The sequence below is a fragment of the Uloborus diversus genome, chromosome 2 (genome assembly GCF_026930045.1).
Source record: "Uloborus diversus isolate 005 chromosome 2, Udiv.v.3.1, whole genome shotgun sequence".
NCBI lineage: Eukaryota > Metazoa > Arthropoda > Arachnida > Araneae > Uloboridae > Uloborus > Uloborus diversus.
Window position 1 is genome coordinate 86,959,718 of NC_072732.1, and position 26,498 is coordinate 86,986,215.

General features: G+C 34.0%; 1 protein-coding gene across 1 annotated transcript in view; it reads right to left on the reverse strand.

Annotated features, from left to right (window-relative positions):
- LOC129235272 (renin receptor-like) overlaps positions 1–26,498 on the reverse strand; it is a 79,678-nt gene that overhangs the window by 28,418 nt on the left and 24,762 nt on the right. The window contains exons 5-7 of the mRNA XM_054868987.1: positions 25,934–26,125; positions 24,883–25,032; positions 24,672–24,791 (exon numbers count right to left, since the gene is read on the reverse strand). Of these exons, the coding sequence (XP_054724962.1) occupies positions 24,672–24,791; positions 24,883–25,032; positions 25,934–26,125 (462 nt within the window). The remainder of the gene's footprint in view (positions 1–24,671; positions 24,792–24,882; positions 25,033–25,933; positions 26,126–26,498) is intronic.

Here is a 26,498-nt window from a genome sequence, read left to right on the forward strand (position 1 = left end):
ATCACTTGCGTATTAATTTATTAATTATTTCATTTACATTCTTTTATTTAATAGTTACCTTATTTATTCATTCATTCATTTTCTTATTCATTCACTATTAAGCAATCACGATTGCTTATTGTTTTCATTTGACTGTCCTTGACGTTACTGTGATTTTATTTTCCTCCCGATTTCCTCTGCAGCACTACCGCCCACCGTCCTCTGCTGGTCCTGAGCATTGTCCCCCGGAATCTGCTTCTTCTGGTAGGTGGCGTCGATGTCCTGCACACACGCACGCTCATACACATACACACACGCCTACGTGCATACACATAGGTTTACACACACACAACTAAGCACACGTAACTTCCCAGGAGGAGGGGCAGGCTTGGGGGGACAGGAGCCGTTTCTGTAAACAATAACTCCAATGAGTAGGGTCCTGTCGCAACTCGTTATTGCGAAACACAGAATTTGAATTCAAAATTTCAGAATTAAAATTATTTATTTTTTATTGACTCATTTAATTTTTCTCATATCAGAGCCCAATACAGGCTGATTTTGCTACCGTTTTTCGGTACCTTCACAAAAATCTTGTTTTGTAATCGGTACTTTCACAAAAATCAAGTAATAAAATCAGTAGCTTCACAAAAACATCGAAAATTTCACAAAAATTCACATTTTAAAATATAAAATTTGTTTCTCTTGGTCTGTTGGTTTATATGAACAATCGCTTAAATAGCAACCTTTTTGTGGTATTTTAACTAATTTTTTAGCTGTTTCTCGCCAAAGTGTATTTATGCAATATTATCGCAATCTTTTTTAACATGTTTTGAGGAACCGTTTTTCTCATAATTTCCAATATTGTACACAGTACATAGCCCATTAAGCTGAAATTACGATGGTATTTTTGGTACTTCTTAGGTTTTTAGCTCCCCCCTCCCCAAAAAACGAAACCTGTTAAAAATAATACTAGATGACATTTACACTTTTCGAACTAAAATTTCACTTGTTCTACTTCTCTTTTACAAAAATTAGGATGCCTCTAAAAGTTCACAAAAACAATGCTGATAAAAAAAAAAACTTTCACAAAAATAGAATGATGCAATACTTTCACAAAAATAGGTAGGGAGAAAAAAATCCTGGATTGGCCCCCTGCATATATTAACTAATTATTTTTTATTTGCTTATTTTTTCCTTTTCTTTTTATTTATTCATTCATTTATTCTTTTATTTACTCATTCATTTGATCAAAGATATCTTTAATAATGAAATAAAAATATTTAATTCGAAAAAATTTCATTTTTCACTTTGCCCCATAGAAAAAAAAGTAAATATTTCGACCTTTTTTTGGAGGTGCAAAGTTATAGCTAAAAATTAAAAATAATGTTTAAATGCAAGTTCTATTACAAAATATATTGTTCCTACTTTATGAGCCGAAAATTTTCGAACAAAATTCCTATTTGTTCATACTGAAATGAAGTAAGTGATCTTAACCGTTTCACTTTGCCCCACATTTCCCTACTTTACCGATTCTATTGAAACAATTTCGTTTTTAAACTTACGACTAAAAAGTAAGTTCAGGCATTAGAGAAAAAAAAAGTTTGATTGCTCACCTAAATTCCAGTGCTGTTTTTTTTTTTTTTGGGGGGGGGGGGGAGAAGGCTTTTTTTCTTTCATTAAACTAGCAAGATTCTGACCACTGTTGCAAGACAAGGTAACACTGCACTGCTGAATTGGATTGAAATGTACAGGGAAGAAGAACGGTGCTCGCGGTCATTTTCCCAAGGTCAACCGCCCTGTTTTGGCTTCCATATAATGCCTTTCCTTTTGTTACTTCTTATCTAACACCCCACTTTCTTTAGGGGACACACGACCTTGAAAAAAAAAGCGGGAACTCTCCGATCTCAGAAAAAGTGATGGCTACGGTGGAACACGAAATATGCTGTTTGTTTTGATGAAGCATTGCGGAGGAAAGAAACAAATATATTTTGAAATTCATGACTAATTGACAATTCAATGAGTTTTGAGCATTTTTTACAAAAAATTATGACTTTACCCATTGCAAATCCTCTAAATGAATAATTTTTCCTCCTGAAAAAATTCAAACAAAGGCACCTGAAACCTGGGGCCCCCTTAGACGAAGCCCTATTGGGATCAATCCGTCCAGGGAGCAATCAGTCCAGGCCTAAAATTCATGACTAACTCTCAATTTCCATGAGTTTAGAGCATTTTTCACTCAAAATGATTACTTTCCATGGCAAATCCTCAAAACAAGCATTTTTTTATCCTGGAAAAATCCAAACAAACGCACTTGAAGCTTGGGGCCCCTTTAGAAGCGGTGTACCCTATTGGGAGCAGCAAACCCGCGCCTAAAATCCATGACTAACTGTCGATTCCATGAGTTTTGAGTATTCTCCACTCAAAATTATGATATTCCATTGCAAATCCTCTAAACGAACAATTTTTTCTCCTGGAAAAATCCAAACAAAGGCACCTGAAGCCTGGGGCCCTCTGAGATGTGGCTCTATTGGGAGCAATCCCATTAGGGGCCCTATTGGGAGCAATCAGCTCGCGCCAAAAATCCATCACTAACTCAATTTCCATTAGTTTTGAGCATTTTCCACTCAAAATGATTACTTTCCATGGCAAATCCTCAGAATAAGCAATTTTTTCTCCTGGAAAAATCCAAACAAACGCACTCCAAGCCTGGGGCTCCTTTAGACGCTGGGGGCCCCATTGGGAGCAGCAAACCCGCGCCTAAAATCCATGACTAATTGTCGATTCCATGAGTTTCGAACCTTTTCCACTCAAAATTATGACTTTCCATTGCAAATCCTCTAAACGAACAATTTTTTCTCCTGGAAAAATCCAAACAAAGGTACCTGAAGCCTGGGGCCCTCTGAGATGTGGCTCTATTGGGAGCAATCCCATTAGGGGGCCCTATTGGGAGCAATCAGCTCGCGCCAAAAATCCATCACTAACTCAATTTCCATTAGTTTTGAGCATTTTCCACTCAAAATGATTACTTTCCATGGCAAATCCTCAGAATAAGCAATTTTTTCTCCTGGAAAAATCCAAACAAACGCACTCCAAGCCTGGGGCTCCTTTAGACGCTGGGGGCCCCATTGGAAGCAGCAAACCCGCGCCTAAAATCCATGACTAATTGTCGATTCCATGAGTTTCGAGCTTCTTCCACTCAAAATTATGACTTTCCATTGCAAATCCTCTAAACGAACATTTTTTTCTCCTGGAAAAATCCAAACAAAGGCACCTGAAGCCTGGGACCCTCTTAGATGTGACTTTATTGGGAGCAATTCCATTAGGGGGTCCTATTGGGAGCAATCAGCTCGCGCCAAAAATCCATCACTAACTGTCAATTTCCATTAGTTTTGAGTATTTTCCACTCAAAATGGTTACTTTCCATGGCAAATCCTCAAAATAAACATTTTTTTCTCCTGGAAAAATCCAAACAAACGCACTCCAAGCATGGGGCTCCTTTAGATGCTGGGGGCCCCATTGGGAGCAGCAAACCCGCGCCTAAAATCCATGACTAATTGTCGATTCCATGAGTTTCGAGCATTTTCCACTCAAAATTATGACGTTACCCCATTGCAATTCCTCTAAACGAACAATTTTTTTCCCCTGGAAAGATCCAAACAAAGGCACCTGAAGCCTGGGGCCACCCTTAGACGCGGCCCTATGGGGAGCAATCAGTCAGCGCTTCAAATCCATTACTGTCAATTTCCATGAGTTTTGATCATTTTGCACTCAAAATTATGACCTTCCATGGCAAATCCTAAAGCAAAATATTTTGGTTTTGAGTATGTAACACTTCGCGGCCCGGAGGCCCCCTGCTTTGCTGGAGGCCCCAGCTATCGCCTCATGCGCCTATGCGGTGATCCGCCACTGGTGTGACGGTTCATTAGGCGGAAAACAAAAATACGGTTACAAGACTTTATGAATCTTTTTGAAAAAGGATCACAAATTTTGATGATTAACCACAACTTCCCTATTCGTGGTCATTACGAAGGGTTGATCAAATCATATCCCAGGTCAATACATTGAACTGACAAAACGACGCGACGCTGCGACGCCGATCGCTAATTCTTGAGGAGGTCTGCAGATTATTTCTGAAATTAAAAGACTTTTTTCACTGCTTTCTGCACAACTTCAAGGAGGAAAATACAGTTCAGAATGAAAGAGGAAGGGAAAAAAAGGTAAGGAACGGAGGCAAGAAGCTAAGTTCGTAGTCCTCTGATATTTTTAAAGCTAAGTTCGTAGTCCTCTGATATTTTTAAAGCTAAGTTCGTAGTCCTCTGATATTTTTAAAGCTAAGTTCGTAGTCCTCTGATATTTTTAAAGCACAAGTTCTTGCACAGAACAAATTATAGAAATCTGTGCAGTATAATTTTAAAATTTTGCAATTGATTCTAAGGCACTTCTTAGTAATGATTCTTAATAAGTATGTAAGACTATGACTAATCTAATGCTGGTTTACCTTACAGACTATTTTTGACTTTTTTAATCTGCGTCGCAGTTTTCTGTAAATATTTCTACTGAAAGAGCAACCAGTTTCCTTTCATGCGGTACACGACTAGTGGCATCATACGTTCTCACTGAGAAAAAAGAAGTTTTCAAAAATGAATACATTCATGCTTTCAAATTTTCTTGAAACCTTTTGTTTCAAATATGAGCACCTATGTTTTCAAATAGGGCGCTGAATTATTTCATACTCAAAAGTGAGTACATAATACTCAGTTTTGAATTTATTACATGTTCAAAAATTAGCAGACATATTGATTTGAGTATTTGATAAGTATTTGAATGTTTCAAATTTGAATACCACGTAGTCGGAGCCATTTTGACTCGCGATATGCTCAGATGAGTACGTTTTCGTATTTTTTAAAATTGTTGTTTTCAGAGTCTCTTTTGGAACTAAAATGTCAGATGAGCCCTTAAATATAGTAGCCTTAACTCCGTATCAGTCAACAGTTAGTAACGACGGCAAGGAGGAACCTATCTTTTTTTTTTTTTTTTTTTTTGGCTAATTAAACGTTGACAATATGAGCAACACTCATGAATGCTCGACTTCTGTGTCTTTGTTTTGATATTTTAATTCAGATTTTTGGCTTTTAAAGTTCAAACCTTGATTCATTTTTGTCTGTCATTCCCACAGACCTGGTCTTTACATAGCAGAAAACCAAGCATTCACTGTCAAGTAGTATTCGTGAATTCGTTTCATTAGAAATTTGTTGAACGAAAAGCTTTAAAAAATACTGTCGAAACAATAGGGGACAAACAGATCAAAATGAGAAAAGGATTCAAAGTACAAACATGAAATAAATAAAATGGTAATTAAACATTTTCATCAATTACGTCGAATTGATAATTAATGAATGGACAGTCCCTTTAACCCGAAAATGTCCCATTTTAATCTCCACTGATGACACCGTCATCAATAAAGAAAGGAGGGGACAAAAAACGAAAGACAATTACATTAAAAAAGGAAGAAGAAAAAAGGCAATTTCTTCAGCAAGAAACACATTGTAGAAATGAGCATTGATCTCTAGATGTCAAGACATAGCCTCAGTAACTAAATGCAAGCAGAAGATTGCTACAAGCATGAAATATGCTCTTTTAAAACGTAAGAGCTGTGTTGGCAAGGATTGTGTTACGCTGCATTTGAGAAGAAGCTATGATTTGTCAGAAGAAAGAAAACAAAAACGAAAGAAAAAAGACTTCGCGTGCCGTACATGTCACGTATGGTTCGGCGCGAGCTTTGCCAAGTTCGCAGCTTCTTTATCTACAAGTATTCATCTTACTCGCATTTTTATTTCATTCCTTTTTTTTCTTTTCTTTTTTTCTCTTCAGTAATCTTCAAAGAAACTGATTCTTTGAAAGTTAAGGCTCCAAAGATTGAAGCCATCAGAAATTAATTAGGATTTTTCAGTTACATTTAAATGACAAAATCAAACTGTCATGAATTACAACTACTTCTTTTAATGAAAATATGTGAAAAAAAAAATCGTATATAGCTTTTAGTTTTTACTTTTAGTATTTCCACTACCAAATTGAGTTTTTACAAGGTAAAATAAACACTGATATTGCATCAATAGGGAAGTTGCAACCTATTAAATGTTCATATTTTGGCTATTGCATATTGTTAATTGACCCTCAAAACTAAAAAATTCACCATCGCCGAATTTTAAAACACCGTGGTTGATTTTTAATGAATTTTTAAAAATCCACGCGCAAAAGTGCGCTCTTCTGAAACGTCACGAGCCTACGTCACAGGGCGCGAATGGGCAGCCTTCCGCCGAAGATCCCTTGTTTTCGCTAGGGACATTTTGAGCGCGCTGATATTTTTATTTTTTAGAAATTCAATAATCCTTTTGAACACATTATGGAGGCCGGATCCGTTAAAGCACAATCTAAATAATCTTCCTCAAATAATATCAATGGTGAAATTCGAATATTTCCGAGAGGATGAGAGGTTTAATGTTCCAGAAACGCGAGGAGATAAGCCTTTTACGTTTCACCTTCGAAGTCGATGCACGTTCTTCGATTTCTCCCATGACATGGGAACCGGTTCACAAGCGTTTCTCTCCTATCGGACGTCACTTCCTATGCCATCTGACGTCACAGGCGCTTGAACTTTAAAAATTAATTTAAAAAAAACTACTTATCGTATCGCAAAAATTTTTTTCACCTATGATGTTCATACATGTTACTCTATCATATAAAAATAAAATTGAAAAATCGAAAACTTCCCTACCGAATACCCTTACGGATAACAGAATACTTGACCAACACAAAAGTATTGATCATTAATCGAATAATAGAACATTTCATGCATAAAATAAGAAAACACTAATTGAAACCCCAGGAAGCAAATGAAAACATGAGACCATTCCAAGTAGCTGAAAGAAAAATGAATAAAGATAAACTGACAGCCAAATATGTGGGTTGCGTAGCTTTTCATAAATCTGGTTTTACTTCAAAATTAAATAGTAGTAATAACTTGTAGCAAAAAAAATTCAGTGAAAAAGTTTTTTGCGTGCAGACGTTGTTTTAGCGATTGAAATAACGGGAATTTAGATGGTGCAATGTCGGGTGAGAATACGCCAGAGATTAGTGACAGAAAAGGTGTGATTTTGAAATGTGATTATGGAAGACTACACTACTCAAGACGAATGGGCTAATCAAGAAAAATGGCCGATACCTTAAAACAAATGCCATTTTCAGACATTTTGCTCCAAAATCAATCAATTTTTAACCATCCGGGATTGAAGATTTGTACATCAAATGAAAAAAAGCTGTTAATAACGAGGGAAATCGCAACTTTAATTAATAAGAATCAATTTTCTAAATCTTTTTTTTGTGTGAAGCAAATTAAACTACTTTCCGTCCTCTTAACACATACATATGTTGTGTGTGTAAAATAAATTCGCAAAAATAGACAAATTACAAAAACAATTTTACATAACATTGCTTGAAAAATGACCGTGTACCGAGTTTGAGCAACAATAAAAAACTAACAAGGTCATTGATAATTTATTCCTATTTTTATCTTAGTATATCAATATCAATTAAATTTTTAAACCAAAACGGTGATCCAATATGAATTTAAAGTAAATGAAGCATTTTTCTTTATTTCCCAGAAATTAAAACAAAGTTCCTATGAGAGGAAAAATACAGTGAAAAAAAAAGGCAACTGAATCTCAAAACAGAAGAAACGATAAAAAAAATTCAAAATCTGAGCATTTCCAAGTACGCGGAATGAAAAAACATATACTGTCAACATCATTTGCTTCAGGTGCTCCGACCAAAACATTCCATTTAAAAAAACGCTTTTCACTCGATAAAAAAGCATCAGCAGAGAAAAAAACTCAGACGGGGGTAAAGATCAAATCTCTTATTAAATAAAAATCTTGAAAAATCAGAAATGCAAAAACCTAATGAAATAAGTAACTTTCTGACAGCGCCAATGGGAACGGAAGAGAGATGAGCTTTTTATTTAATAAAACATTTTACAAAATCTCTGTTTAGTTTAGTTTAAAAGGCGAAATCGAATTTTTAAGCAATCAAATTAGGCGTTTCGGCATCAAATACAGAGTGCTGCGATAAGTCGGACTCGATGTTAATGCAAGAGAAAATATCTAAACAGAAAAAAAAGTCCAGTTATTTATTGAATTTGATAACGTTAATTTGAAGATTATTGTTCATTTAATAACAGTTTGCTTCTTGGAAAGAGTCAAAAAAGAAGACGAAATTAAATGGTAATAAATGGCTTTATTCCTTGAAAAATTAATTCAAAAGAACGTTTTCGATGCCAAATTTAATAATGTGTATGCATAAATGCGATTTTCAATTCTGTTTAGAAAACGGAGTAAAACAAAACACGGAGTTTTTGTATTTGTAAATCAAATCAAAGATCAGTCAAAGCTTCAAGCATTTAGAAATTACTCTTTTATTAGATTGACTCACATTATTATTTCGAATTTACGAAACGATTTACTTCAATCACATCAAAATAATTTTTCGTCCATGATGTGATTATTTTTTGTTATTTTTGTTACTTTTGATAAAAACCATTTCAAATATTCATGCCTGTATTACAAACGTGTTGATGGGAATCAGAAGATAAAAGGAGATTATAAGATTTTTCTTTTCCTTCCTTTATCATTTTTTCATTGAAAGCGCATTTAAACAAAACAAGCACTTAAATTAAAAATTAAAAAAAAATTAAATATTAAGAAAATTTTCTTATTTCTCCATATTTATTTGCATTTGAGCGCAAACGGTTTCACTGTCATCAACACAAATTATCGCCACTGTTTTGAGATTTTTCATATTTCTTAGGAACTTTCCCTTATAATTAAAGATGAAACCTAATGAATCAAACTCCGTTGATGAAAATTGCCAAAGAAACTAGTACTAGCTTCAAGTTTCAAGTTAAAAATGCCTCTCCTTTGTTGAATTGTTAAGATCAACCAGTGAATTGAGAAACTTGAGAGGCTTTTCGATAAGATACCTACTCAATTGCAGTTTTTTTAGAAAATAATATAGAAACACATTGAATGCTGCTATAGTTATTTCAGACTAAAACTAACCAGTTTCCATCCAAATATCAACTCCCTAGTAGAGGAAAAATAGCGTCAAAAATCCATGGAGCTTTAACTTTGATGACTTGCCAGCTAAATGAATGCAAAAAAGTTAGCTTCTTTCTTAAAAGTTATTTCGAATATCCTTCTTGTACAGCATATCTATATCAGTGGTACAGAATAAGGGGAGAAGGGGATTAACATCTCCAGAACTCGTTTTTAACACACTTTCAATCCTAGTCCGGTTTATTATTTAGACTTAAGGACAGTTATGAGCAGATGATACCCCCCACTCCCTCTCAGAAAGTAAATTTTGGCTGTGCAAGAAATACATAGTAGTTAGTGGGCCGCAATAGTGTTTTCTACAAAAATGGTGGGGCGCAAAACTAAAGAAGGTTTGGAACCGCTGCTCTAGGACATTAGCCTGGGGGTAGCATTAGAGAGCAATGCTCTGCCTTTTGCGACTAATGCTCTGCCTACAAAAGTACACTTTAGAAAAGGTCGAATTCGGGGAGAAAGTCCCCAAAGCCCCCTTCCTATAACGTCAAAAAATATTCTGAAATTAAGTTCTTCAATTTTGAAAAATAATTGAGAGGAGAGTACCAAACTCCATCTCCCCCGTAAGGTCATTAAAAGCGGCCCAAAATCGCATTTTTAGCACTTCCAATTTCGAATAAAATCCTTGATAGAGTTCCAAGCCCCATCCTTTCCTCTACCGTTATGAAATATAGCCTGTTGTATAATTTTAATTCCAAAAAAAAAAAAAAAAAAATTCAGGGGGAAAGCATTCGAACCTCGCTTTTCTTTAACACCGCTAAAAGACGGTCTAAAGTTGCATTTTCAGAACTTCAATTTCTAAAAACTACGGGGAAAAGCTCCGAATCCCATTCTTTTGTCTCACGTCATCAAAGATGGTCCACTGAATTTTTATGAATGAGAGTTCAAATATTCCGGGGAAACCTCCTAACCCCATTTTACTTAACCTCTGTAAAGATCGTCTAAAATTGCGATTTTATGAGGGGGGAGGGGAGTCAATTGGTGACTGTAGCGAGGAAGATTTTTGAAATTGAAGACCAAAAAATTGTAGGTCATCTTTTATGACGTCAGGGAAATGGATGGGAACTGAAGACTGAAATACGCAATCGGAAACAATCTTTGATGACATTACGCGTAGGGATATGGTTCGTTCCTCTCTTCCGTGGGTGTTTCGAAATTGAACTCGTGACAACAAAATTTTGGACGAATTTATTAATGTTAGAGAAGGGTTAAAGTCGGGGGCGCTCTTCTGAAAAAAGTTCAAAATTGAGGACCCAAAAACGAAATCTTCGACGATTTTCAATGAGGTGGGAGGAGGGTTGCAATTAGGATCAATTACTTGGAAAGTCTTTGAACTTAAGGTCCTAAAAACGTAATTTTAGACGATTTGTTATGATGTGAAGGTGGGGCGTTAAAGATTTTTCCCATGAAAAAAAATCGAAATGAAATCTTGAAATATGCATTTGTAAGACCTCTAATGCAGTTGATAATGCTGGGTAACAGGGGATGGTGTTTGGAGACTCTCTTCCGAAAAATGTTTGAAATTTATGACCATTTTCAAAATTTTGGGAAAGGAGGGGGGGGGGGGGGGGAGCGAGAACGCTCCTGCACAAATGTTTAGAAGTTGAGGTTCTGTAAACGAAATTGTTTGCCATCTTCGATGACGTTCGGGAAAGAAAAGTGTTTGGGATTTCTCAGAAACTTTTCGATATTTAAGTCCTAAATGCGCAATTGAAGTTCATATTAGATGACGTTGGGGAAAAGGATGTCGTTCGTTGAGTCTCACACGGACAGAGGCGTAGCTAGACCCGACTTTCGGGGGGGGGGGGGTTACTTCTTATATATATATATATATATATATATATATATATATATATATATATATATATATATATATATATATATATATAAATGTGTGTGTGTGTGTGTGTGTGTGTGTGTAAATTTTTTTAGTATTAAAAAAAAGAGGGAGGTGAATCTTACATACTTTGGAATGGGGTGCCCCAATTCAGATACTTGTGTCAAACAAAACAAAATCAAAATATTTTTTTTTATTTTTATGTTATGGAAAATTCAACTTTTTTTTCTTTTCTCTCCATTTAATTTAAAGTGAAATTTTCTAAGAACGGTCTTGTCAAAACCAGTCTATCCAAATCAGGGGAAATCAAATATCTGATGAAAACCTCTATCGTCTCGAATTCCGGTTATGCTATCATTTTTGGATTCGAAGCCTAATGATCTTTAAAGCAGCAAACAAAAACATTTTCTTCAACTCAGAAAGAGAGGAATTGTCTTCAAGAGCTGAGGAGGCAGTGGAAAAAAGGGAGAAATGCGTTCCACGAGTAGGCTTTCCAGGAAGATTAACCAAAGGACAGTCGTTTCGCGCACTTTCTTGGAAGAAGAGTAAAGGGGTGAAATTCACAGGTTTGACATGTAAAATAAACATTTCAAGTTCATGGTTAAAGGTCATTCAAGTTAAAAGCCATTTCGCTCTGTTATCTGGATTAGTACTGTTCTTTGGTTACTCTCTTTCTTAAAATTGTGATTCCTTAGAAAACCGAAATGATTGGAGTGAAAATAAAGTATAAGTTCAAGTGATGAAAAAAGGAAAATCGTAGAATACTGGCCAAGTTAGATTTGCAGCAATTGCTAGCCTCAAAAGGATAAATAATGAATCCAAAGAAAAAAAAATCAGGAACCAAAAAGCAATAAAAGACTTTTTCTTGAAAAAGATATGCTTAAAGTTTCTTTTACAGTCAAAATGATTCCTTAAACTCACAATAAAGCACTTAATAATGTAATAATAGAATAAATACCTAACAAAACTAATAAAGAGGAATTTTAATAAAGACTCATATTGTCTTTAGTATCGATTTCAAATTTCCACCATCATATTTCAAATTTCTATAAAAAGTTTCTTAAAGCCCCCGTATCTCAAAACCTCTTTATCTCTATTTTTTCCTTAATGTGAAATTCGAAATATACAGATTCGACTGTATGCAATATTCCCACTGCGCGGCTCATAAAATTAAACATATTAAACAATTTGCAGAATCTATGACAAAGAAAGGCTGCATATACGTGGATTTAACAAATCAATCTCATTTCTAAAGCGAAGTGTCAAATTTCACTCAATTATCAAAAAATTGTCGCAGCAGAGGGAGGCGTCTTTATGCTTGAGGGTCACACATGGAGCAGATTTTCATTGGCATTGGGGGGGGGGGGGGAGTAAAGTGAATTTTTGACCTTTGTTACTCATAAAAAAGTCGTTTTGATTTTTTTTTCTTTTTGAGCAATCACGATTGCTTATTGTTCTCACTTGACAGTCCTTGATGTTCTGGTTCCTTTTTCAGCTTGGACCAGGCCTGCAGCACCACCGTCCACCGACGGCGGCGGCGGCGCGGCTGGTCCTGAGCACTGTCCCCCGGAATCCACTTTTGCTGGGCGGTGGCGTCCATGTCCTACACACGCATGCTCATACACAGTCGCCTACGCGCGCACGCCTTTACACACATACACACGCCTACGTGCACACACGTAAGCCTACACACACACGTAAGCCTACACACACACGCACACAACTATATACACGTAAGCACCCAGGAGGAGGGACATGCTTGGGCGGGGGAGCCATTTCTAGAAACAATAACTCTAACCAGTAGAGTCTTGTCGCAACTCGTGATTGCGAAAAACATAATTTGAATTCAAAGTTTCGGAATTCAAATTAGAGTTAATTTTTTCTTCTTTCTCTTCTCTCTTCTTTTTCTTTTTGTGAGACTGACGTTTCGGGGGGGTTTTGTCCCCAAACCCCCGCCACCTTAGCTATGCCCCTGCACACAGAAATTGTTTAAAATTGATGTTTCATAAAAAACAAGTTTGGATAAACTTTGAGGATGATAGTGGAAGTGGGTTCGTGGAATCTCCTCTAAAGTTCTGAAATTACAGTTGTAAAAAACGCAGTTTTAGGCTACTTTTGAAGTGAAAAGATGAAGTTAGGCTCAGAAAACGCATTCTCTCCCTAATTTGCTTTGTCCGTAATCCTTTGTTTTAATATGTTATAAAACATCCTGCCCCACTTTTTCTTTTCCAAAAACATTTAACTGTTTTAAATTTTCCATAATGAAATTTGTCTGTGAAAAACAAACGTTTTTGACGCTTTGAGCCCGAAGTGATATTTAGCAGTGATATCTTAAGTAATTTTTTCCTTTATATTTAAATTTAAATATCATGGCTCTTGAATCTATTGATACACCTTTTGTTTTTCATTCATTTTTTACCATACAAAGATTGAGAACTGCTGGTTTCCATTCCTAACACAAAACTGGGCATCCCATGTATATTATTTGTTCAATTTGTTGTGATCTTTGGGATGAAATTTTGAATAAAAATATTCATAAAGATATGTTGAAAGCGAACCCCGATAACCGACATATATAGTTATAAATAAAAATATACAAAACTTGTGTCTGATAAATTATTTATTAAGGAATTTGCATGCAATCCATATGTGTGCAGAGAATTAAAACAGTCTATGGTGAATTTTTTGTGCAAAATTTTAGATACAATTATCAGAGGCGGTCTTGTGACATCCCCAAACTTTCCTTATTTGACAAAAAATGTCTGACAGTTCGAAAAATTTGAAGACATTATTATTATTATTTATTTATTTATTTTTTTTTGAGGATGTCGAATTTCTCTTTTCTTCAGACGTTAATACATATGTGTGTATGCACATATTTTGTCATTCGTTAAAATTTGAAGATTCATTCGGCAAATTGATAATTTCCACGACCCTTCCCAAAAAAATTAACTTTCGGCGCCCATGAGGATTGGCAGTCATAAATAAATATGAATTAACAAACTGAATTATTAATTGCAAAACATATGCTTACTGACTTAATTTAAAGACATAAGGAGAAAAATAGTTTTATTTTGCGCCTTCGGGTTTTTTCTTCTTCTTTGTGCCCTCGAACATGTAAACCCTTTGGGAGCAAAGATTGGCGTCCTCTTGGAGAACCCGCTCCGCTCCTGGGCAAAGCTATATTTTTAAGAAATTATTGTTCAAAAAAAAGGTATTGAAAATTATCTGCTTTGACCGGAAAAAGACCTTGACTCAAGCATTACGCCCCCAACCCTCTCCTCCAACTGCTTTTTTCTACCGAGCAGGCTCGTTTCAATCTACTATAGTTGAATTTTGCTTCTCCATACACTACTAGCATGTCATATTTTTTTTTTCATCAAGCTGTTGATGTTTTTTCTCTGTGACTTGCGCCCTTTTCGGCTTGTGCCCCTAGGCCAGTGCCTAGGCTGGCCTATGGGGTAATCCAAGCCTGTACGTGGTTACCGCTGGAAGTTAAGTGTTGAAACAGAGTTAGCTATACGCAAAATAATTAGTACTGCCATGTTGCCACAACGACAATCTCTCGATAAACTGTCCTTGCTGTCCATTTCTAAACTTATTCACTATGGAGAGGTATTGATAGAACTAAAATTAACTGCAGCCAAAATTTATTCTCTTTTGATTAATTTTATGCTCCTCTGCAATTAAAACCTTACCAGCTTACACTAAAGTGGATTTTTACAAGGTGGTGTTCTCTCATCAATCCTTTGGTTATTTGATTCATCGCTGCAAAGCATCGTAACTTCTGGTTATCTTTGCATCAGTTAAACTTATGATGTCCCTATTGCGATCAAAAAGTCGTTTATCAACACATTCTCCTCCATTTTTCACGGGGATGAAAATTTCTGGAAAGGTAGTGTTGTTTAGAAGATCCCTGAGAAGTGCAAATACAAAAAACCACTTTGGTTGCTTTCGTGTACAAGAGAGCAATCAGAATATGTTACGTTTTTTTTTTTTTTTTTTTTTTTTTTGACAGACCTACCATTTCTGACGAGGTAAAATACCCTAGGGTCAACTCTAACTTCATATTGAACAGGAAGAAACATTTTACTGTCTGGTTAGAGCTAGTGAAGTCTTTTGGGTCTGTAAGTGATCTGGAAACTTAGTCCCAATGAGAGGTTGTCCACTCCATTCATCTATAAGCAGGGCCCGACACTAACTAAAAGTGCGGCTCTAAGCCCACAAAAATTTCGAGGCACCCTTAAAACTCTATAGCCTGGTCGGAATGTATTTTTGCGGGGCCCTTTGTCTAATACAGAACTATGTAAATCATTTATCATGTGCATTCATAAATCTAAATCCCCTTCGGATCGGGGCTCCTCATAATCGTGACATGGTAAATTAACTACTGTCAGAATTAATAAAAATTATCCTGTAAAGGAAGTTCTGTTCCAACTAAAAATTCACTTTATTATTACTTAAAAAATGCATGTATTTTTTGTATAGTTGTACTGTTATGCATTATCTGTTAAGTAATTTGGGATCCCCTTAGGATAATAGAGGCTCAGGTGGCCTGTGTGGTAATCAGGCCCTGTCTATAAGATTTTCATTTGTCTCATCATCACTTACGGTTTTATTGTCCGACAGCCAAAGCTGCAAAAGATTGTCTCCATTGCCATTGCTGGATGTATTAAGACCTGCATCAACTGTTTCTCTTGAACTGTGGTTAGGATTATGTCCAAGCCCGAACTGGCCGGCCGAAGGTCCCGAGTTAGGGAGGCTCCAAACAAGGAGAAAAAAATGATTTGCGGCGGAAAATGATTTTACAGATCCATGATTTCTTTGTAACCACATCAATCTGCTTTATTCTATTTTTTTTCTAGGATGCTTTAGATCAAATCTTTCTAGTTTTATACTATTTTCACACAGGGCACGACTAAAGCGATGTGGGGCCCCAGGCAAAAATTACTTATAGGGCCTCACCCCTAGAATTTCAATCTCTGAATTTGATCCTTAAACTTTGTGTCAGTGAACTTTACAAAAGGCATAGGATTTGTCTGTTCTTTTTTTGAGCGGGGACAGAGGGGGGGGGGGGGGGCTTATGTAGCATATCCTAATAACCCACATAATCTATATAAATAAAACAGAGAATGCATGTGTATTAGGGTGTCCCAAAGAAAATGAAGGTTGATGTTTCAAGTTGCACACCCTTTTATGTTTTTCATTTTATGTCATAGCAAATGTAAAAACAGTTTCGTATAATTTGAACAACAGCAACTCGAGCCGTTAAACATCTAATATGAAAACAAAATGCTTAGATATTACTTAGTCCATTTTTTAGTTAATAAAGAATGAAATGATTACCATTATTATTATTATTTATTCATTTTTTTTGCTCCTTAATTATTTAAGGAGCAAAACGTTCGGAAAAAAAACTAAATGGCAAACTTCAGAGTTGATGCAAAAATCCTAAAATATTGAAAATAATTTATAAAATTTTAATTGAAAATAATTAGAATTGTGATTGGAAATAGAAAATTCTATCTCTAATTCTCCTTTTTAAAGAGGGGGGGGGGCAGACTCTCACTGCATTCACCAACCTAAACCAGTCCCTGCTATCAAAAGTTTTCATTTAACCACAAAAGCAGAATTTTTTACATCCTCGGGCTATTTCACACGGGACCAAGGCACAGCAAGTCAGGAAGAAAAAAAAAAAGGTGAAGATAATCAACCACACCTCTTGTGGGGTATTTAGACTGACCTTTCTTTTTGACTTTTTTCTTGCTAAATTCCCTTGGCGACTTGTTTTCCGCCGAAAATAAAGCACCAAAACACTCCAACATTTCCCTATAGTTATAATGGAATCCATAACACATTTCGTCAAATATTTTAAAAACTCATGTCTGCAGATACTGCCCTTTACCTTCCCTCCACAGTATAGCGAGGGATGGTAGACATTTTGAGAATCTTTTACATTAAATGTTATTTATATCTGTATTAAAGAACAATTGTTTTCATGCACTTGCAAGCTACCGTTTTTCCACAACAACTACATCTATCATATTTTTTGGACCACCCTGTATTAGCTTTGGATGACGATTATGATATTACAGACAATGTGCAGCTAAACATATTTCCATTACACGAATGTTAATTTAAATTCAGCGGAGGAAATTCTGGATTTGCACCATCTTTCAACCATAGGTAGAAACCTTGGTAAAAACTTAGAAATGTAGTTGAATTTGCGAAAGCAAAGCGGACAAAATTAGATACTGTTTGCAAGTATAGAGAGCCTTGCATGGTTGGCAGAATTGAAGGTTTCATTACATTGGTTGAAAAGTACTTGTGAAGGAAAGTTTTGAGGTACTATTGTTTTATCCATTAAAAAAGTGTAATACAGAATCCTGGACAAGGGACCTAAACTTGTCTTATGTTGCTAACACTTTAGTGCAATTTGATAATAAAATAAGAACTAGAGCTCAGAACCCAGGATGATTTTGTGAACTTTTGCCTGAAGAAACCAAGGAGGATCGGGAGTTACTTCTTCATTGTAGTGATTGATAATACTATAAAACAGTGGTTCCCAACCTTTTTCACATCGCAACCCCCTTTTCACCAACTAAGAAATCCCAACCCCCTAAGTATCCCCCGTATATATATATATATATATATATATATATATATATAGGGGGTGCATATGCGCAGACATTGTGTATATATTACGTAATAAATCAATGTGCTTGAAATATTGTATTTCAGATTAGTGTGTGTGTGTTTTTATTTCTATAATAAATGCAGAAACATAGAAAAAAGATAGTCGATAGAGTTGAACATACATTTCGGCACTTTCAAAATTCTTGCGTCATAGCAGTGGCAAATGCAGGATTTGGTTTTATCCAACATTCAATGAAGTGAATAAAGCATTTACTTTTAACAGGGCTGTTGCGAGATCAAAAAATTGGAAGGTAGGCTTTTGGAAGATCCTCAGTATTTTTTAAACGTATGTATAGCAAGATAGAGAGAAAGAGTCCTGATTTATATTTGGAGAGGAGGAGGAGGTGTCATTACTAGCATTATGAGCAATCAAATTAAGCGAATTGCGTTGCATAAGCGGAGAAAGAGAATTAACAATATGAATAGTCGTAAGCGTAACATTCACGGTGATCCTACCTCCGAAATTGCTTGAAATTGTAGTTCTAAAATTGCAGTTTACACGATCTCTAGTGATGTTCGGAAAAAGAAACATTCAGGTGCTTTTATGAACGGTTCAAGCTTGGAGACTTGCCTTTGAAATTTCTCAAAATCCTAAAAATGAAGTTCTAAATGATTTTTAGCGATGGGAGAGGGGGAAGTGAATAAGGATGCTCTCTAATTTTTCGCAGATGAAAATGATATCTCCTAAATAAGCTCAGTCGTAGACTATGTTTGTTGAAATTTAGGAAAGAAAAGGGGTTCGGGCGACCTTTCCCCAGAAAAAAATTTGAGTTTGAGGCTTTAAAAACGCAATTATAGGCCATCTTGGTAAACATTAAGAAAAAGGTTTGGATTCGGAGCCTCCCCCAGCCCCGAATTTTTTTCGGAATTGATGTTTCATAAACGAAATTTTAAACGAGTTTTCAGAATGTGCGGGAGAGAGGATCTCGGATACTCCCAAAAGTTTTCTTGAAATTTAAGTCTAAAAAACAGAATTGTAAGTTACCTTTGATGTCTAGGGGAAATGTTCGGAGACCCTCACTCGGAACTTTTTTTGAAATTTAAGCTCTAAAAACAAAATTTTATATGATCATTAGTTATGTGAAGAGGGACAACAGGTATTCCCTTGGATTTTTTTTTCGAAATTAAAATCCTAAAAATCCATTTCTTGGCTATTTGGGATGAAGTTCAAGGACGGGAAGGGGTTCGGGGTTCTTCCCTAGGATATTTCCAAAATTAAGCTTTAAAAACGCAACTGCAGAACACCTTTCAGGACAAGGGTTGGGACTTACAGAATTTCTCACAGAAATTATTCGAAATTGAAGTTCAAAAACGAAATTTTAGACGATTTTTGATAATGTTAGAGGGAGGGTATTCGGGACTCGGCCATGGAAATTTGTAGAGATTGAAGCTCCTAAACCAAAGCTCATGATAATCTTAAAGGATGTTCTGAGATAAGGTACTCTGGCATGAGAAGGGAGGGGTTGCTGTAGTCCCATAGCCCTTTTCCTGGATTTGCCATTGCGTTCAAGTATTGATGCTACTCTAAAATGATGATGTTTTTCCCCTATAGTATTTTAATTTTTCAACTCTATGCAATAATATATTTTTTAATATAGGGATAATCTTGTGACCCCTAAGAAATCCTTCGCAGCCCTCTTGGGGGTATCGACCCACAGATTGGGAACCCCTGTTCTAAAAGAAATTTATTTATTATTAATTAGAATGAAATTTTAAGATGTGTGTTTCAAAACACCTGGAATAAAACAATGAACTTCCCTGTGAGGAATTGTTACTCAGAAATGAAGATCTTTGCTTTCTCATCATAATAATAAGCAATTTGATTGATTTAAGGTTACAAGAAAAAAAAAAGTAATATGTTTTCTACCCTAGTTACTCGTATAGAGGGAGATGAGGGCATGTTGAACCACTTTTCTACTTCTCATTTTTCATCGCATCGAAAAAATCAATGAGCAATTTGATTTTTACAATAAGTTTCATTAAAAATTTTATTATCATTCCAGATTTTCTTGAAAATGTCGGATTGATTAACTTTTTTTATAGTATTTTTTCAATGGAAACTTGTAAAGTGGGACCAGCAGTGCCCCATGCATGGAGTACATTGGTTCACCTCTTGGGGCACATTGAACTGCATTACACAAATAACTTCTGTTATAATTTTTATGATAAATATTATCCAACGCTATAACTACTTATTTTCTTTTGTGTGTAGCATGAAAACATAAAGTTTAAAGAGCAATATAACATATTAAATTGATTGAAATTGACAAATCTAAATCAAAAACAGCAATACGTTTTCACCCTTAGTACACAATTACTTTTTAAAGATTAAAATATATGTATATATATTCATGAGAAAATTAATGCAGATTAAAGTTGGCAACAGATGTGTTAATGTCCCTTTTCTGCGCAGTTGCATCAGTACAGGCTGGGAAAATAAAGGCAACTTTTTCTTGCATCAAATGAACCAATTTCAAAAAGAAAAAGAGTCCTGTTAAACCAATAATATACATTTAAAGAAAAAGTACAAAGAAATTGACCACCTTTCAGTATCCCTTTGTGTTCTAAAATTAAATATCGAAAATGAAATGAGCTATTCTTAAGAAAAATCTTACCGTTTTCCTTTTTCAATCAATTTTGTTCTTTGTTTTTATGTAGAATGAGTGTTTGGCAACAAACTATGTTTAATCCAAGAACTAAATTATAGGATGTATTACATATTTCATTCTTTAAAAATACTTTTCTGCAGAATTTTAGAAGGATATTTGAAAATATAAATTGTAAAAAAGTGCAGGTACAAAAAAAATCTTTTGGCAAAATTAATTCAGAAAATTTTTTGTTAAATACACTCTTGTGCAAATTAATTAAAACAAACTCGAAAAATCGAGAAAACTAAGAAGAAATGACATTTTATTTAAACTTATATAAAATCAGAAGTTGATAGTGCATAATATGTCTAGGATTTTTTTACTAACATTTGGACACAATTCGGCATGGAATCCACCATTTTTTTAAAGATCATTCAGAATGTTTTGCTCTTTGTCCCATAAATGAATGAGAGCAGTTTTTGGCTTCTCCATAGTTGAACAGTTCGTTTGCAACAGATGATTCTTGCCTATACCCCAAAGATTTTAAATTGGCTTGATATCAGTAAAGTTCCCCGACCATTCCAATGTCTTAATTTGGTTCTCACACATGGATTTCTTGACCATTTTGGAAGAATGGAAACAATCTAAGTCCTGCTGGAAAATCCATGTTCCATTTTGGTATCATTTTTTCAACTATAGTAAAAAAAAATTTCTAGAAATATATTGCTCAGAAAGCTTCATAATATAAACAGCTGCAAAGAACCAACCCCATTGTAACCGAAAGAGCCACAAAAGATTCTTTTGAGGGTGTTTTACAAATTGTTTCATGCTCTTTCGCCAGGAGATCTCTGCACTTTTTGAGTTCTTCGGCCCAGGGCAATGAAATTGCTTTTGTCGCTATAAATAGTACTTTCCTTCAATATTCAGAAGTCCAATTCTTATATTTTAACTCCCACAAAGTACCGCTTTTTCTTCATTCGTTGGGTCAGAAGCAGAAGCTGTTTCTTCATCGGCCGATAGGCTGCAAAAAGATTCCTCCGAACAATAGATGGGCTAATATTTATTCCATGCTCTTTTGAATCTCTATTAAATGCTGCGCTAGTCTTTCGAGGGTCTTTTTTACTATGAATAAGTAGAAAAGAGTCATTTCTTAGTGTTAATTTCGATTTTTGTCCACATTTCCCTTTCCGCTTTGAAAATATGGATCCTGTTTCTCCATTTTGTTTTATAATTTGGCTCACAGTTGTAATACTAATGCCAACTACCTTTGAAATTTCTCTATAAGCATTATGAAAGTGTAACAATTTTTGTAGGCTTTCACAGTGCCACATCCATCGCAGAGGATAGTGAAATCTCAACTGACGTGATCACTGCAGCTTTCATCTTCAGAAATTCCTGCACATGCGCTCTCAGGACTCCCACGATTGGTGTCAATTGATGTCAGGTAAAGGATTTATTCATCTCATAAATATTTTTACAAATTTTAGTTTGATTGGTGAAAAATACTTAGAATGATTTAAAAATTAATGGAAAAAGTATCTTGTTTCAATTAATTTGCACAAGGGTGCATTCATGACATATATCCTTGCATTCTTTTTTCAAAGTTTTTTAAATTATTATTTCCAAACATGTGTACTATGAAATGAAGGCATTATATACAAAAAACTAGAATACTGTTATAATTATTGAGAATTTAAGAGAAAAAAAAGGTTTTAAATTACTTGAGGTTGGTTAGTCCAGTCCAATGTACCTCATGTTCTTGGTTTGAAAAAATGCTGCCATATTTTTTTTTCTTTATGGCAAAAAAAGAAAAGAAAAAAGAAAAAAATCTGCAAATAATTACAAACTAAAAGAACTTACTTTATGAGAGGAGTTAAGTTTATTTACTCCATATTTTTGCAGATTTCTGAAAATTACTTAGCACTACTGAAATAACTTTCTGAAATTAAATTTGTTCAAAATAACTGTACCTTGTGTTTTCATTATGGGATTTATAGAACCATAGGTGCTATTTATGGATCATAAATTAAAATAAAATACATGAATAGCATTTAAATAATTGAGACTGATCCAACGTCCCTATGATTCAACAAGCTCCATCTTCCCCTATTTTTTTCATGAAGAAACATTAGCTTTTTTTTGTCTTGATTTTGGAGGAAAACAGAGTAACACATAACACATGCTGGAACTTACTTCAGCAGCATTTATTCAAAGTTAAATTGAATCCTGGAGAATTGCAATAGCAACAATTTACTCGATTTAACTAATGAATATTGTTGAAAGTTTGGTTCAACATATGCTTTGGGAACAAATATTTTTTATAATATGAAGAGTTAATAAAAGAAATCTTTAATTAGGTATTCTATAGAATATCAATTACTTGATCGTTGAAGTAGGAAATATGGCACTTGAAAGTTTTTTGAACTGGTTCTACTTGCTTTTAGTTAGTTTTGAATCTCTGATAGCTGCTTTGTGTTTATGTGTGTGTGTGTATGCTTCATTTTGTTGCTTCTAGACAGAATTCAGAACTTTTTTTTTTTTTTTATTAGTTTTCTTTCTGTTTAATTAATGTTAACCGTGTGAGCAATAAAAAATTATATCATCCGCTTTTCCTTATTTTTTATCAATTAATCCTCTGCAATAGGGATAAAATGTATTTTTCAAGAGATTTTATCTATTTATGACAATTCATTTATAAAATAAATTTGAAATTGCTCATTTTTCACTTTAATTGTCTATCACTAGTTATTTTATAGAATAACTAGGTAAAGTATGAACACTTTTATCTAATATATGGTTAAAATGATTTGTCTACTTATTTCACGTCTAGTTACTGAATTTTAGACTTTAACAGCAGCATATAGATTTAAAATAATAATAATAATAATAATCTTCTGTCATATAAATTGCACACACAAAAAGACAAAGTAAGTAACAACTTTTATCCTAACAGAAATAATTAAAATATATCCAGATCCCAATTTCCCCATGGGGTGGCAAATTTTGCTTCGATCTCATTTTTTAAATTATTATTCTTGAAAATTCTGTAAAATTTCATCAGTCCCTCCCCCCCCCCAAAACAGCGATATAACTGATCCTAACTTGTCAGCTGACATGAAGGTAATTGTCGAAACCACAAAAAGTGCGATGTGACAGATTTCCGGTAATGGGTAATCAGTTTCATTTTTAGCTTGCGGCAGGTATGGAGTACATCCCCTATAGAAAACATACACTTTGATCAATACCTTCCAAGACTTTGTTTCCCTTAACAAGGTCCTTCTGGAGTGCTTCAAAAAGAAAGCCTCAGGTAAAACAGAAATAACGTATGGTTTCTCTTAAAAAGACTAGGGCTTAGTGATCATCATCTCCTTTTACGTTTAAAAAGAGCATTTTATTCCCCTTATACTTTTAGTAGTGTTCATCACGAAACCTTACTAGAATGTTTTAAGAATTGGAAAGTAATTTGGGATTATTACTTCTGCCCAGTAAGTTAGTTAAAACCTATTCTGTTTCGAAAACCATTTATTTGTAAAACAAATTAAAATATTTTCTAAATTTTTAATATGTATTGTTTACATCTGCGTATCACACCTTTATGACAATGGACGCTTCTGAAATAAGGTGGAGCCAAGAGCCAACTTTTAAAAGCTGGACTATACTTTTCTTGATGTAAGAGATCAAATTTTACTGGCACATTCTAAATATCTTTTAGTGTGAACAAAAGTTTTCCAGCTATACTAGCTTTTTTTTCGAATGATTAGGAAAATCTACAAATCACTTATAGTACATTTTGTGCTGAAAACTAATAAACAATAATACTGTAAGAAGATACATTTTTCTGGCTTAAACTTGATATTAAGTACTTTTAACACATTTTCTTCTACAATTTGATGTTTCCATTTAAAAGAACAATAACAACAGTAAAAACCAAGCATTTCAATGCTTTCATGAATTCATTTAATTTTCTAAAAATTTTTACTTTTTTAATGTAACCATAGATTCACGCTTTACCTACAGACCTTTTTCAATAAAAGTCAAAGCTAGATGAACCAGGTTGCACATTTATTAGCAACTTATAAAGGTTTAAAAGGATAAATGAAACTAAAAAACATAGTTGCTGCATATAAAAGAATTCCCTCACTTTTCATCTGGCCCTTAATAGCTATTTGTTACTAGAAGAGAGACTGAGTACTTTTTAAAGTTTTCAAAATATACTTCCTCAAAATTCAAAAGCACTAACTACTATCATACATTATAAAGAAATTCAAAAATGACATTAACCAAAAGAAAAAAAAAACTATTATGTAAAATAAATAAAGTTGCAACCATAAAAAACAATTAAATACAGGTGTCATAATAGTGAACATTTTTTTTTTCCTGTAATTATGAGCTAAATAGAAAAGGTCTTACCTCAGTTGTGGCTTCCAATAATTTCCTTGCTCGGTGGCTCAAGGAGAGTGGAATATTGTTTTCTTTAATGACAACAACCACAACATTATCATCATATGTATTGCGCAGCACTCTTTCAAACTTAGGAGGGATAAAAAAAAATAATTTTAATGCACCAAGAAACATTTTTTAAAAAATAAAATTTTTTTGAATCAAATAAACTTATCCTTACTTCACTAATGATTTGCCTGAGCAATCGTAAGCCTTCACGAAACTGGAAAGAATTTGATCCATAAGTGGAGACAATATTTTCAAACCCTTCAAGCTTCAACCAATATATATCAGGAATGTTATCATGTACAACAGATTTGTGTGTGGACAACTGAAAAGATGAAAATTAAAGTACGTAAAAATCTTATTATTTCATATTATTTCAAAATGATTTCAAGCTATCATTAATGTACTATATAATCATTATATGGGAAAAACCTCACAAAGAATTGTTTTTAGTTTTAGCAACAGGAAATGTACCAAAGTTACTAGTCAGGAAAAAAGGGAAAATTCAACAGAAACTAACATTTACAATTTTTTTTTTAGTTATTTAAATGAGTTACTTTTATAAAACTAAATTTCTTTTTCTCCACCTTCAGAACTCATTTTTAACGTTTAGTGCATTTTTATTATTTTACCGTTTGATTATATTTTTGAAGGTATTATGTTCTGTAATTAAATCTAAAACAAGAAATTAAAAAGAAAATTATTTTAACACTGGACAAGTGAAAAACAAAATGCATTGTTTGCCTATCAGCAGAATAAATAATTAATTTAACTATGGAATAAGAAGGCAATCGTGTGATTTTATAACAAAATGAAAGAAGGACAATACACATTTCCTTTAATAACAACACAATCACGTGATTGAATAAATTTTCTTTACTTGAGTTCACAATAAAAAAAATAAAGAAAGAAAAGGATAACTACTGCAAAAAAAAAAATAAATAAATAAATAAAATAAAATAAATAAATAAATAAAATAAATAAACAAATAAATAAAATAAAATAATAAAAAATAATCAAACTGAGCTGAAAGTAGATATTTCAATATCTGAAGGGAAAACAATCTAACTGCATAAAAACTGTTTAAAAACTGCATTTTAATAGAAAGTAATTTTAACAGTAATTTTTTGAAAAAAAAAAAAAAAACAACAACAGGCGGGAGTCGTCAAGGATTGGGCTGTTTAAAGAGTAGATAATAATAAATACAAACACACTAAAATGCTTACAGCTTTTAAGAATTCTTTAACAGTAGCTAATTCAGTCAATAGCTTTACATCACTTGGCACTGATATGTTGAATGTTGAATCTTTAATTAATTGCCCTAATTCAGAATCAATCATTGCCAATTGTAAACGTTTTTCAGGATCAGCTGGAAGAGATTTCAGCAATACAGGCTGTACAATCTTTGATTCATGCAGCTGAAAAAAAAAATAGATGTTTTAGAAATGGTTAAAATTAAAAAAAAAAAACAAACAAACAAACAAACAAACAAACAAATGGATTCCAAATTTTTAGTAAAAATTCATCAAAGAAATTAATTTAAAGTAAGAACATCTGTAAAAATAAACAACTTTTGGAAGCTAAAATTAACAGAAATACATTGGCATATGAAAAAAAGCACGGGGTGGGGGGGAGGTACTGCACACACCATGTAACAATATTGAAGTGGGAGCTCATTCCATATGATTTTTTCCATAATCAATGCATATGAAATGTTTCATAATTAAGGCTGCATACATCATGTAACAACATTGAAGTGGGTGCTTATTCCACATGATTTGTTTCATAATT